Source organism: Bos taurus, chromosome 19 (genome assembly GCF_002263795.3).
Source record: "Bos taurus isolate L1 Dominette 01449 registration number 42190680 breed Hereford chromosome 19, ARS-UCD2.0, whole genome shotgun sequence".
NCBI classification, from domain to species: Eukaryota; Metazoa; Chordata; class Mammalia; order Artiodactyla; family Bovidae; genus Bos; species Bos taurus.
The window spans coordinates 39,465,533-39,478,279 of record NC_037346.1 but is presented as its reverse complement, the minus strand read 5'-3'; the positions used below and the strand labels follow the sequence as shown (position 1 = coordinate 39,478,279).

General features: G+C 54.5%; 1 protein-coding gene across 2 annotated transcripts in view; it reads right to left on the bottom strand.

Moving 5' to 3' along the window:
* LASP1 (LIM and SH3 protein 1) overlaps positions 1–12,747 on the bottom strand; it is a 40,376-nt gene that overhangs the window by 16,723 nt on the left and 10,906 nt on the right. Inside the window, exon 3 of one of the 2 annotated variants that reach the window (NM_001035394.1) lies at positions 7,082–7,166. The exons of the other annotated variant lie outside the window; for it this stretch is intronic. Coding sequence (NP_001030471.1) covers positions 7,082–7,166 — 85 coding nt within the window. The remainder of the gene's footprint in view (positions 1–7,081; positions 7,167–12,747) is intronic. 2 annotated transcript variants of the gene reach the window in all.

Here is a 12,747-nt window from a genome sequence, read left to right as displayed (position 1 = left end):
AGGGCTCCAGCCTGCAGCAACCAGCCAGGAGAGACCCTGACCAGAAACCCCCCTGCAGTGACATCCACTCCCACCTCCCAACTCCAGGCAGAAACCCTGGCCAAAAAGTATCAGACCAATGATAATAAACTATTACTATGTATTCATATTTGGTGTATCCTGAGTGCCAAGAGCTTTACATGAACTGTCATTTAAGTCTTGCTATAGACTATCGTTAGTTCCATTTTACAGACAAGGAAACCTGAGCCACAGAAAGTCACCTGCCCAAGCTCACACAGCTTAGCAGCACAAGTTCAGAGCCAATAGGATGAACTTTCATCTGCCTGACTCTGAACCTTCACCACGGCCCATCCTGCCTGATGGTGAGAGAAAGAAGGTTCTTTCCAAGGACTGCCCCAGCCCTCACCCTGGCCAGGATGTGGTCCTACCCGCTGAGAGCCTGGGGGAGTTTCTGAGTGAGGGCTGTGCCAAGGGACAAAGTTGGTGCCCAGAAAGGAGGGCGGTAAGACAGCCACTCAGAAGACTCAATCAATGAGCCTTTGAGAGGCCCCGGTGGCTGCCTGGAGCCTGCCAACCTGGCTTTTGAGGTCAGCACCACAGGAGGGGATGAAATGGGTGGGGGACAGATAGCATGTCAGGCTTCCAAGAGCCAAGAAAGACCTCTACCACCCCCTCCAATGCCCCTCTCTTCTGAGTATTCCATGGAAACCTGAGTACTAGAGGGACTTAAGTCAGACATTCAGAAAGGACGTCCCAAGCACTAAAGGAACTGAAATATGAAAACTGTCCTCCCCTGGGGGTTTTGAAGAACAGAATGGAGGCTGGAAATGGCCCTGGGACAGGGACCTATTCCTCCGGCTTTCAGAGTCTTTACTGTCCACCTCGGCAGCAGCTGTTCCAAAGCCCACCAGCTGCCTGGACTTTTTCCATGCAGGCTGCACTGTCCTGGAGGCAGGTCAGCCCAGGACACAAGGCCTAGGACCTTGGGAATTTCCAGGCCTCTCCCAGGCATGGAGTCATCTGGCCTCAGGGCTGAGCTGCACCGTGACCCGACTGACAACATGCACCTGTCAGTTCCTCTGCACCCCCCAGGGGTCAGGGTCCCTGTCTGTCTCCAGAGCCCCAGCTCACCCATCGAACAAGGGCTTCTTGTTCCTAAAAGGTTCCAGAACCTCCTTTGTTCTGACCCAGACTGAAATAAAGGCCTGGATGTGCTAGGTCCCCTCAGACTGGAAGTTAACACAGTGGGTTCAGGTACCAACCCACCCCAAGGGCCTAGAACTGCCCCACAGCAGCTCTTTCAAGAAGGCCTGGGCCAGCACAGCAACTCTTAGTGGTAGGGGTGGGTTGGGGGGGAGACCCTTCTGGAAGCAGGCATCAAGAAAGGTAAAGCACTGAGAGTCAAAAATGCGTCGCTCCAGATGCAGAGGCCCCAGATCTAAGACCTCTGGCCTTGATTTCCTCACCTGTAAGAGGACTGTCCATAATGGAGAGGGGGCTTCCTACCACCCAGTAAGAGCAAAGAGCCCGTGGAAGTTGGTATGAACACAGGCTGTCTCCCACTTGCTGACTGATCTTGGGCAACTGATTTAACCTCTCGGGCCTCAGTGTCCACATCTGTAAAATGGGGATCATGACACACCCATTCTAATCAAAGATACAGGTGGCTTTAAAGCAACAAACACATATGAAGCACATGCTGAGTCGCTCAGTCGTGTCCGACTCTGTGTGACCCTGTGGACAGAGCCCACCAGGCTCCTCCGTCCACAGGATTCTCCAGGCGAGAACACTGGAGTGGGGTGCCATTTGGCAGCGTTCAGTGTGCAAGGATGAGGGTTAAGTGTAAAGGTGCTTTGTCGAGTGCTGAACAAACACTAGTCCCTGACTCCTTCCTCCACTTCCTGGCCCTCTGGAGGGTCAGGCCCCTAATCCAGGGGAATAATTGTCATGGCAACACTACAATGACATCAGCTGGTTCCCAGGCTCAGGAACTGCCTCTCCCTCCCTGCCGGGGAGGAATAATTCATTTCACTCCTGGCACAGGCAGCCCAGAGAGGGCGGGGCTGGAAGGAGCAGGGGGCAAGAAAGGACAGAGGCCTGTGCTCAGCACTACTTTGCTGTGTGTTCCTGGGCAAGTTGGGCCCCCTCTCTGGGTCTCCTGAGAGTGGCCAGCCGCTGATCAATAAAAGCCCTCCTGGTTCTGGAGTTTCTGACCATATTTAAGCACCTGCCCCTGACTATGGAAAATCAAGGTGGGGAAGATTCTCTGGCCATCTGGAGCTGGAGTAGGTGGCAGAGTTTTGTGAAAGTCAAGGAACCAGAAGTCTGGGGAGGGCCCCACATGGAACCTCGCTCATCACCCAAGCTGAAGTGCTTGCCCTCCTCGGGGATGGCTCACCAGGATGTGACAGGGGGCTCTGAGCGGGGAAATGACCTGCCCAAGGTCACTCAACCTGCCTTGTCGGTTCAACTCAGGAGTCCTGTCTGAATGCTTCCTGCCTGGGCCTCCAACCCTGGACACTCCCAAGGTAGAGAGGGGAGTGAGGCCTGAACAACCAGGACCTAAGAAATTCCACTTTTCATATATAGATTTATTAATTATTCTCCCAGATTCTAGCTTGTTCATCACTTACCATAGCAAATAGTAGATACAAACAGAGGTTTGTTGGGTAAATAATGAACGAATTGAATGCAGAAATAAAATCTCCAAACAGGCAGCATAAGTTGAAAAACAACTGCCTTGCTGACCCAGTGTAAGAGGAAAGATCACGACTTAAAAATACATATATGGAAAAAAAATGATACCAACAAGTCCTACTTATTATGTACCTACCATGTGCTAAACCCACATACTATGTAACCCACCCACTTTTAACAAAAAAAGACATTGTTTTAAGAGTAAACACACAGAGATGGGGAGGAGAGCTAATGAGAAAGGTCAGTCTGGAAGCAGTCATCAAAAGGTCTAATACTCCTCAGCTTTATCATATCCAAGTTCCATCTCCTTTCCTTTCCAGGAGAATAGCGCTGGAATAATACTGAGTGCTGACTGTATGCCAGGAACCATTCTAAATACCTAATATATACTAACATCCTCACAATAACCTTTGGAGAGAGGTAATTCGTACTTTACAGATAAAGGCAGTAAGGTTCAGAGAGGTTAAATAACTGGTCCAAGGTCACTGAGCTAATGAGGGCAGATCCAGGATTTGGCCTTCAACTGGCTCGGGTATGAGTGACGCAGGCATGCTGCCTACCCTGCAGGTTATAAGATTCAAGGTAAGAGAGTGGGAACTTTGCACACAACAGGGCAGGGCACAGGGCTTTGGTACAATCTCCTGTCCCCTGCGGCATGTGCCCCGTGGCATTTCCCAAGCACAGCACCAAGGATGATGAGGGTAGAATTAAAGACATCTTTTCCTTTCACTTTTGTCTGCGCTCAGAGGGCCACACAGACAGCCCCAGCTCAGCCCCACCCCAAAGCTGCTGCCTCTACTAGTCCTGGGGCTGGGGTGGGAGAGATGCCCTGCAGGGGTAGAGGGGTGAAGGGCCGCTAGGCCCTCGCCACTAGGGCTCTGCCTCAGCCAGGCCTGGACAGGCCCACCCAGAGGGTCATTTGTGGTCAGCCCTGTGGTTACCCGCCCCCACAAGGGAGGCTCCAGGTGTCCCAGACACCGCAAGTACCACTTTGGAAACCAATCTAGAAATAGGAAAACAAAGTTGAAATAGCACAGGCAACTTCCCAGAGACAGAGGAGACAGAGACACCAACGCAGGCCCAGGAAGGAGCCTGGAAAGAGATGGGAGGCTGGCCCCTGGTGGGTGGGGCGGGCTAGATAGGGAGGCTCCCACTTCCCTTCCCGACACAGTGGCCTGCCCAGCCCTCAAGGCCCACCCTGCCCCCACAGCGGCCACAGGAACCAGAACTGTCATGGCCCACGGCCCCAGCCAGGCCCACTTAGCCCTTCCAAGCCTTAGAGCCATGGGCCCAGCCCTCAACATCTAGGCAACTGGTCCCCATTTTACCAGGCAAGAAAAGAACACTGAGAGGCAAAGGGGTGAGACTGAGACCCCACAGCCCGGGGAAGCAGCAGACAGAACCAGACTTGCAAAGAGGACAGTACCCCTCTTCTAGCCCCAGCCCTCAAGAGCCCAACTGCAGGAGATTAGAGCAGTGGCCTCAATGCAAAGCCTCAGCTCACACCCCTCACAGCAGCTCCTCACCTCCCTCTCTACCCCACAGCCTGGCTCTACGCAGCTCAGAGCAGGTCTGCAGGACCAAAAGCCCTCATCAGAATCGCCAGGGCTGCCCAAATGCAACTCCCCGGGCCCGGCCCAGAAGTGGCAAGCAAAACCCCCTTGGGTGGGGCCGTGAACTCTGCATTCTAAACGCCACCCTCATCCCCTGCACCATCCCCCCAGAAGGCTGATGCATCCTGGGCATTAGTGCGCACAGCTGGGCGCCACAGCAGGCTGCAGAGGGGTTGAGAGCAAAGGGCTCGACTTCTGTCAGGGAGCTGGCTCTGCGTGGCCTCTAACCTGTGTCCCCACCTGTAGCAAGGGGACAAGAGTCCCTCCATCATCAGGTGGTTTTGACGACTGAATGAGGTCAGGCCCGACCCCCGTGATGACCCATGAAGAGTGACTGGCCTTCTCATGACCTCCCCACCCTCTCAAGAATCAGGAACCCTGGGGACACGCAGTGGGCCAGGCACCTGGGAGACAGGGTGGGTCTGGAGGTGGGCAGGGGGTGCTTCCTCCTGCAGGCCCCGCCCCTCAGGGATTGAGTTCCACAGGCAAAAAGAGCTCCAGCCCAGCTTTTTGTGGGACTGATAAAGGCTGAGGGAATTAGCAGGGTTTGAATTTCTCCTCCTGAGAGTAGGTGTGTGTGGGGGGTGTACGTGTGTCCCTTGCTTCTGCCTGAGTGTGTACACACACTCCCACACTCCTCTCATGCTCTGGGGTGAGTACAGGTCACCCCACAATGCTCTGACCTGCTCTCCCCATGAAGCCCCTTCTATCCGCGACAGGATGGGGAGTCCCTAAGGCGGTTGTCAGGGCCTGGCCAGGGGATTCCCTGTGCAAATCAGGCCCAGGCCCGAGTGCCATCTCAAGCCTTCTTCCTGCCAGCTGAGCCACCCAGCCCTCCTCAGTCAGGCGGGCTCTGGTACCCACATTAGCCCCTACAGTGACTTCAGCTTTCACACCACAGCAGGGGCAGAGCCTGAGCTGGTAGATGTGAGCTGTGCTAAGGGCCAAATTAGCTTCCCCTACTTGCCCCCAGGTGGCTCAGTGGTAAAGAATCCGACTGCTGATGCAGGAGACATGGATTCCATCCCAGGGGTCAGGAAAATCCCTTGGAGAAGGAAATAGCAACCCACTCCGGCATTCTTGCCTAGGAAATTCCACGGACAGGGGAGCCTGGCAGGCTACAATCCATGGGGTCGCAAAGAGTCGGACACGACCTAGCACTGTGCACCTGCTCTCCCATCACGGTGGGATACACAGGAGGCCTGAACCCCTGGCTCACAGGGCTGCATGAGGTCAAGGTCACTGTATTCGGGAGTGAAAAAAACAGAGCCTGGATCCTCCAAGCTCACTGAGAGTGTGTGTCAACAGGCAAAGTCCAGTGCTTCTCAGAGCCTTGGTTCCCTGTCTCTGACGCCTGCAGTCAAGTCAAGGATAAATGAGGTGAAGTAACAGAAGTGTTTGCTAACCTATAAAAGTTCCCACCAACAGGAGGAACTATCATGTTTATTATCAAAGTAAAGATAGTTCTCCTTAGGGAGTTGGGTGGAAAACTGGAAAGAATACAAGTCTCAAACAAACTGGCATTCAAAGTCATTAGCACCTATTTCCTCTTCCGTAAAGTGAGAGGGATCCTGCCAACTGCACAGAACTATTGTGAGGCATGAACGCTAACACACCCAGAACACCAAGCACTCCATACATTAGCTACTAATACAGTTATTACCACTACTGCTACTTGTGTGATTTCAGCAACCCCTTACTGTCTCTGAGCCTCAGTTTCCCCATCTGTACAATGGGAAAACAGCACCGATCCTTGCAGGTTGCTGGGAGGATTAAATGAGAGAATGTGGGTAAAGCCTTTGCCATTCCAGGGCTAGTTCTCCTTCATGTGACCAACTGGGGGACAAGGAGCCAGAGAATTCACATCAAGATCAGGCAGCAGGCGCCCCACCTGGAAGGATCAGGAGGGATTCCCCCGAGGCCCAGGTGGATCCTCCAAGACATTTTCCTGGCCCTGGGCACCCTGCCCACTTGGTTACATTCCCCAAGAGTTCTTTGCTAAAGCCCCGCCCTGTCCCACCCTACAGTCCGGGCCAAGCTTGTTCTGGAAGCCCTCTCAGACCCCCAGACAGGGTAAATCATTCTGATTGAAAGGTTCTGGACCTTTTGCTTATTCCTCAGTGGCCCCTAAAGCCCCAGCTCTCTCTCCCTGGTGCAGGAACCCCGTCCTCCCCTACTGCAGTGGCAAGCAGGGCTCCCTCTGAGAAGGGGCTCAGGAAAATCAGACCAAGGAGACGTGGGCACGACAGGCCCCTGGGGCAAGGCTCCCTTAGCAGCCTGCCCTAGGACAGGTAGAAGAGGGCCGGGGACATGGCTAGAGGATAGACTGTGTAACTTCACTCTCCCTGGTCACTTCCTGACCAGGGATCAAACACGTGTCCCCTGCGGTGGAAGGGCTGAGTCTTAACCACTGGCAGCCATCCCAAGGACCTTCCTTTCGGGGTGGGTGTGAAAGGCTGGGAGGGAGAGGGGACCAGCTTCCTGGAGGAGGTGGGCTTTAGGGGCCTCCCACAAAATTCCTGATGCAGAAAGAATCTGAAACCCACACCCCTCCAACCCACTTTAGGTAGGGGGTGGGAGGACACACTCTTGCCCACTTCGCTGATCAGGTCAGGAAACATGAAGTAACTGGGGGTGGGGGCAGGGAGACTAGACAAGTGCTTGGATTTCAGCACCTTGCTGAGCAACCACAGAAGGAAGGAGCTCTTGCCAAATCCAGGGGTGGCCCCGCCCCCCCAGGCCAGGCCCCAGCTCTAGCCCCACTCCCTCACCTGACTCTGCAGCTCACTCTGTTGCTTGAGGCGGAGGTTTTCCGGGGTGTCAGCCACCATGGTGAAGGACTGCTTGGGGTAGTGTCTGCAGGACAGAAAACAACACAATAGGGTTCATCCTGGGCAGGAGGCTGGGAACTTCTGGGCTTTTCACCCCCTTATCCTTGGGAGGCCCCTGCCCCAGCATCAGGACCACAGTGCCCACCACCCATGGCTGCAGGGAGGCAAGTGTTTCTCAGCCTGGGCTGAACTGGGAAGATAGATCAGGTCTGAATGATGGCCACCAAGAACCCCACAGGAGGCCATGGAGTTTCAGATCACCCAAATAATCCATGTCTACTGTGCAGGGAGGTCAAGGGGGCCAGGCACTCAGGAGGGGAGAAGATGCTCACGGGCTCAGGACAAGGCTTTCGGCTGAGACCAGAAATGGAGACCAATGAAGCAGACGAAAGGTGGGATGGAGAAGGAGACAGAAGGGGAAAGCGACATGCATATGCAGGGGGCTTCTGGAAAGGCAGTGAGAGAGAAAAAAGGCACCAGTGTTTCAAAGGGCAAATGAGGTCCAACTTAACCAGAGAGCAGCTGAGAGATCTGCTTGAGGCCAGAGAAGAAGTCACCATGTGACAGATAACAACACTGTAACAACAGTTGATGCTCCCTGTGCTAAGGGTGTCCATGCCCTAGTTCACCAAATTCTTAAAACCACCCTATTGTCTCCCTTTTGACAGATGGGAGACAGCAGCTTGGAAAGGATACAGCGTGGCCAAGGCACAGGGCTAGTAAGTGGAGGCATCCAGATTTGTTCCCAAACCATGTCTCAGGACCCAGCACCCTGAACCCAACCCTCCAATCTCCAGACACAGGCCAGACCAGGGTGTTCTCCCCCAGGAGGAGGCCTGGCTTGGAGGTGGCAGTAGCCAGGGCAGCCCTCAGAGCCAAGCCTGCCAGGACCTCCAGGGCCATCCAGTTCAACCCCCTCATTTCCTCAAGAAGAAGATCGTATGCTGGCACCGGGCACTTAGCTGACTTCATGATTATTTATCACATCAGTTGACTGTCTTTTCTCCACTAGTTCTCTGAGGTGAGAGGGTTCTCAGTGTTTCTTCTTCACGGACTTATCCCAAACTCCCCAAACAGAATCTGGTGTTCAGTAAATATCTGTTGAATAAACGAATGTCCTACACTAGCTGTTGAAGCTGGGCCAGGATTAGAACTCAGGTCTCCTCCATCCCCAACGCCCGCCCCAGGTCTCCTAGAAAACTAGCTAGAGAGGCAGCCCCGAGTCACTGTGGTCTGTGTGGAGGTGTTGGTATGTGAAAGGGCTGGGGGTCCAGAGGCCCCCATGATTTCAGGGACCGGTGGGTGGCTTCTCTAAGCAGGAGCCAAGGGCAGGCCATTCTCAGCCCTGGCTAACCACACCTCACCTCAACTGTGACCACTGGCTGGTGCCCGACTCACAGGCTGACCCCAGGTAAGCAATGGATCGCCCACTTCCAGCCACCCAGGTCGGCTGGCGTGCTGTGAACTGGTCACCAGCTGCCCTCCTACCTCTGTGTGTTTCAACAAGCCTGGCATGTTCTCCAGCCGCCCACCTCAATCCTGAGCCAAAGCTATCAGTAATCACACAACTTCCCCGTGTCAAGGGCAGATTCAGGTGCTAGAGAACTCAACTAAAAGGGAGAGGAGCAGTGGCTAGAAGGAGCCCAGCCCTGCCACTGCCTTGCAGGGTGACTCTGGCCAATCTTTTTTCCCCTGTGAGCTAGTTTCACCATCTTGGACCTAGAATCACAGCAAGGTGATTTCACCTGTGCCCCATTTTACCAGGCAGATCCAGGTAAAATGCCCCAACTCCTAGCCTCCACTGCCCACCTGAGTCCTGCCTCCCCGATCAGCCCAGCCCGTGGCTCCCTGAGCAGAGGGAAGAGCAAGAAAAGAGACTAAAAAAAGCAAATACAGATGCCTGCAGCCGGCAGCAGAAGTCTTCCGTGGATGAAGGTGGGGCTAAAGCTGTAGACCCAGTCCCGGGTTTGGCCCAGCTCCACGAAGCCAGGGCCACCCACAGTGGAGAAGCTCCATTCAAAATTCCTGAGTTCCAGGGGAAGGGAGGATCTGTTCCCGGAGCGCAGAAGGAGACCAGCAGGAGGGATCTAAGTAAGATCTCTAGCAGGACCGGCAAGAGATCTGAGGTTGCTTGAGGGAGGCTTTGGAGAGGACCCTCCCACCAAGTCAGAGCCATTATGATAGCATCAAGGGCTGGTGGTGTCGTGAGGAGAGTGTCTATAAGTGGAGGCTCATGAGCATAGGAGGAAGGTCAGGTCCAGAAGCAGGGGGCTGGAGAAGACCTTCAGGGTGGCTCTGGCCCAGAACTTAAAGGGTCAGTTCAGAGAAGATGGTATAATTAGCATTTGATGGGAAAGGGTGTCTGGCAGGCTCAGAAAACACATATGCACAGGAGCCAGTCTGCCAACCCGCGGTTTCCCATTTGCCTGAAGGTACAGGGTTAAAATGGGAGTGCCGGGTCCAGCGGTCCAAGGTCAGCCAGACACATACACCTGACGTGCCCCGACTCTGCAATTCTGTGGCTCCTGCATGCTCTGTTATTCCTCACACACGGTGAACATATAGACAGGCCTCTGCAATGCTCATCTCCTAGACACCAAGGCCAGCAGGTCCACGTTCACACATCTACAATCCACCAGAAGGGTCTCAGGAGACACCTCACCATGTAGCGGGTGCCTGCACGGATGGGGCTGGCAGGTATTTCATTCTCTCTTGGGAGCCATCATGACCCCAAGATCTCAATGCCCCCACCCAGGGCCAGAACACTAATCCCATCAGAAGGGAAGGGGGGACCAGCCTGGATGTCATCAACTCAGCTCAGTCTGGAAGGAGGAGAGGGATTTTAAACATCAGATTAAGATAGATTAAAGGGGGGCTCTGGAGCCACCGATCTCTTACCCCTGCCTCCTAAACCCCGACCCCAGGTCAGAAAAAGGGAGGCAGACCTAAGTATGGACTACATTCCTCTTGCTGGGTCAACCCTGTCCCCTCCTCACAGCCCCCAACCCTGGCGAGACAACTCTGCCTTTCCCGTCCCCTGCTCACTGCGCTTCGGGTTCCCATGGCAACCTCATCCTCAGCTCCAGGCAGCAGAGCGGTTGAGAGCAGGCAGACAGAGCGGGTCTGTGGGGGTGGGGGAAGAGACACAGACAGCCAGGGTATCCTCAACTGCAGAGGAACCCGTGAGGGCAAAACCAGGAGGCTGTGTCTGCGGGATACTTGTAGACAGTTCAGATGAGGAAGACGTGAGCCTTGGGTTTGCTTTCAGGGCAGGACACAAGAAGGCCAGGGCTGTGCCCTTCCCCCACCAGCACAACTGTCTTCCAAGAGGGCTACAACTGATGTGACCTCCTCCCAGAAACAATTAATTGCTGGGGATTCTACCTTTCCCTCCCTCTCCATCTTCAGATTGAAGCTCCCCCACCCTTCATTACTACCCTCAGATACCAGTCAAGATGAATGGATATATGTGTATCCCAATGTAGGCGCTAGGGCAGACGAGAGGTCCCCCACCCCAGCTAATGACCCCACTGGTACCGCAGCCCCAACAACAGACTGGGCCCACAGTGAGGGAACGAGGGGCCAGGGTGGGGAGAACCGGGCCTCCCAACCCTGGCCTGGAGCTGAGTCCAGAGCACAGCTGTTCTTTGTCCCTTCTGTGGGCCAGCCTGCACCCGGCCCCTTGTTAATCATTCCCAGTGGCAGGCCCTCTGCTGATGCCCCTCCCCACCCTTGATGGCAGTATCAGCTGCTCTGGGAAAGAGAGGCATGGAGAGAGCCCACTAAGACAGGAAGCCTGGGGGTGGAGGGTGCAGGGAAAGGGATCTAGCATTCATGAGGGCAAGAACAGAGTTGAGCAAGATAACCAGGCACCTGGCAGCAGCCCTGGCCTCTGGGAGAAGTTAGAGTCACATAATTGGGGGCAGGAGGAGAAGGGGACGACAGAGGATGAGATGGCTGGATGGCATCACCGACTTGATGGACATGAGTTTGAGTGAACTCCGGGAGTTGGTGATGGACAGGGAGGCCTGGCGTTGCGATTCATGGGGTCGCAGAGAGTCAGACAGGACTGAGGGACAGAACTGAACTGAACTGAAAGTTACTTCAGGATACATTGTATCCTGTGCACATTCTCTCCTGAAACCTGCCACAAGGCTTTGGGCTAGAAAAGGCAGGCATTATCACTGTGCCCATTTGACAGATAAAGAAACTGAGACTCACTGTCAAGGACAGAGATCTGGCCCAATGCACTCTCCCCAATTCCACACACGTCCGGGCAGCTAAGGGTAGACTGACTTCCCTCCCCCAGGTGAACACCAGCCTACTCCTAGTTCTGGGGAAAGAAATGCTTGGTTGGGTGGGTGGAGAACTTCCTCTTTTAAAGCCAACCAGTTTCCAAGCGTGGCTATTCTAAGAGAACCGTCTGGGGTCTCTCAGCCACCTCCTGCCTGAAGCCACCTACTCCTGACATTTCTAAAGCAGGTCCAGACAGTGACCTGGGTAGGGGTGCGGGCGGTGCAGGAGAAGTGGGGGCTCCTCCCAGAGGACCTCTGAGTCACCTTCCTGCTTGAAGGGACTGCAGGGGCTCCTGCAACGGGCTTACTGGTGACAGGGATCACTTGCAGGGCAAAGCCATGTCCCTAGTCCCACCATCAGCTGTGTTCCAGATACAGAACAAGAATAGACCAGTATCCTGGAAGCCCAGTACCCGCTTTCGACAGGCAGCCTTGCCCCTTTCAGCCTTGGATCCCTTCAAAAACCACAGCTTTTTGTTCAAGGAGGAACAAAAATACAGCAACAAAAGCAACAAGGAGCCTTTGGTTTCACCAAAAGGGGGAAAAAAAAACAACAACCCACAGCCCTGACATCCTGCCTCTGGAAGGAGCTACTGATCCCCCTGCTGGGAACACTGCCCATGGGCGGTCAGGGAGGACTCCCCTCTAACCCTGTTTTTCACCAGTCCCCCAGGCCTAAGGGGCCAAAATGGTGGGGATAGGAAGCAACAAGGAGGCATTGTCTGACCAGAGGAAAAAAATGAGCAGCCAAAATGATGGAGGCTAGACAAGAACTGACCAGCCCTCAGGGGTCGTAGATAAAATGAAAAATCAAAATCGATGACGACAAAGAGAAATGATCATGTCAAGTCAGGAAAGGCATGGAAACACTGGGTTTCAGCTTCCTCATCTATAAAATGGGCTGTTAGGAAGCAAAGATCCCTGAGGTTTCCTGAGGCCCTGACATCTGAGTGTAAGGAGCTGGAAGGTGACAGTGAGGTGGGGACTGCCTAGAGGTTACTATGGGTGCTCCTTTGAACTCCCCCCGCCACCCACCGACCCCGCAAACATAGCGCACACACCCCTTCCTACTCCCTTCTCCTGGTCTTGTTTTTCCCAGTTAGAGGCAGAGAACTCTGGGGAGGCGGAAAAGCCCCAGGCCCCAGTCCTGGATGTGCCTGCCACTGCCCGATCCCCAGCTAACTAGACCCCAGAGATGACTTCAAGCCCCACCAGCACAGGTCCCACCTCACGCCCTGACGCCTGGGGTATGGAGCAGGACCGCAGTCTCTTGTTCCCTAGAACCAGGGACACCCCCACCCTCCTCAGCCC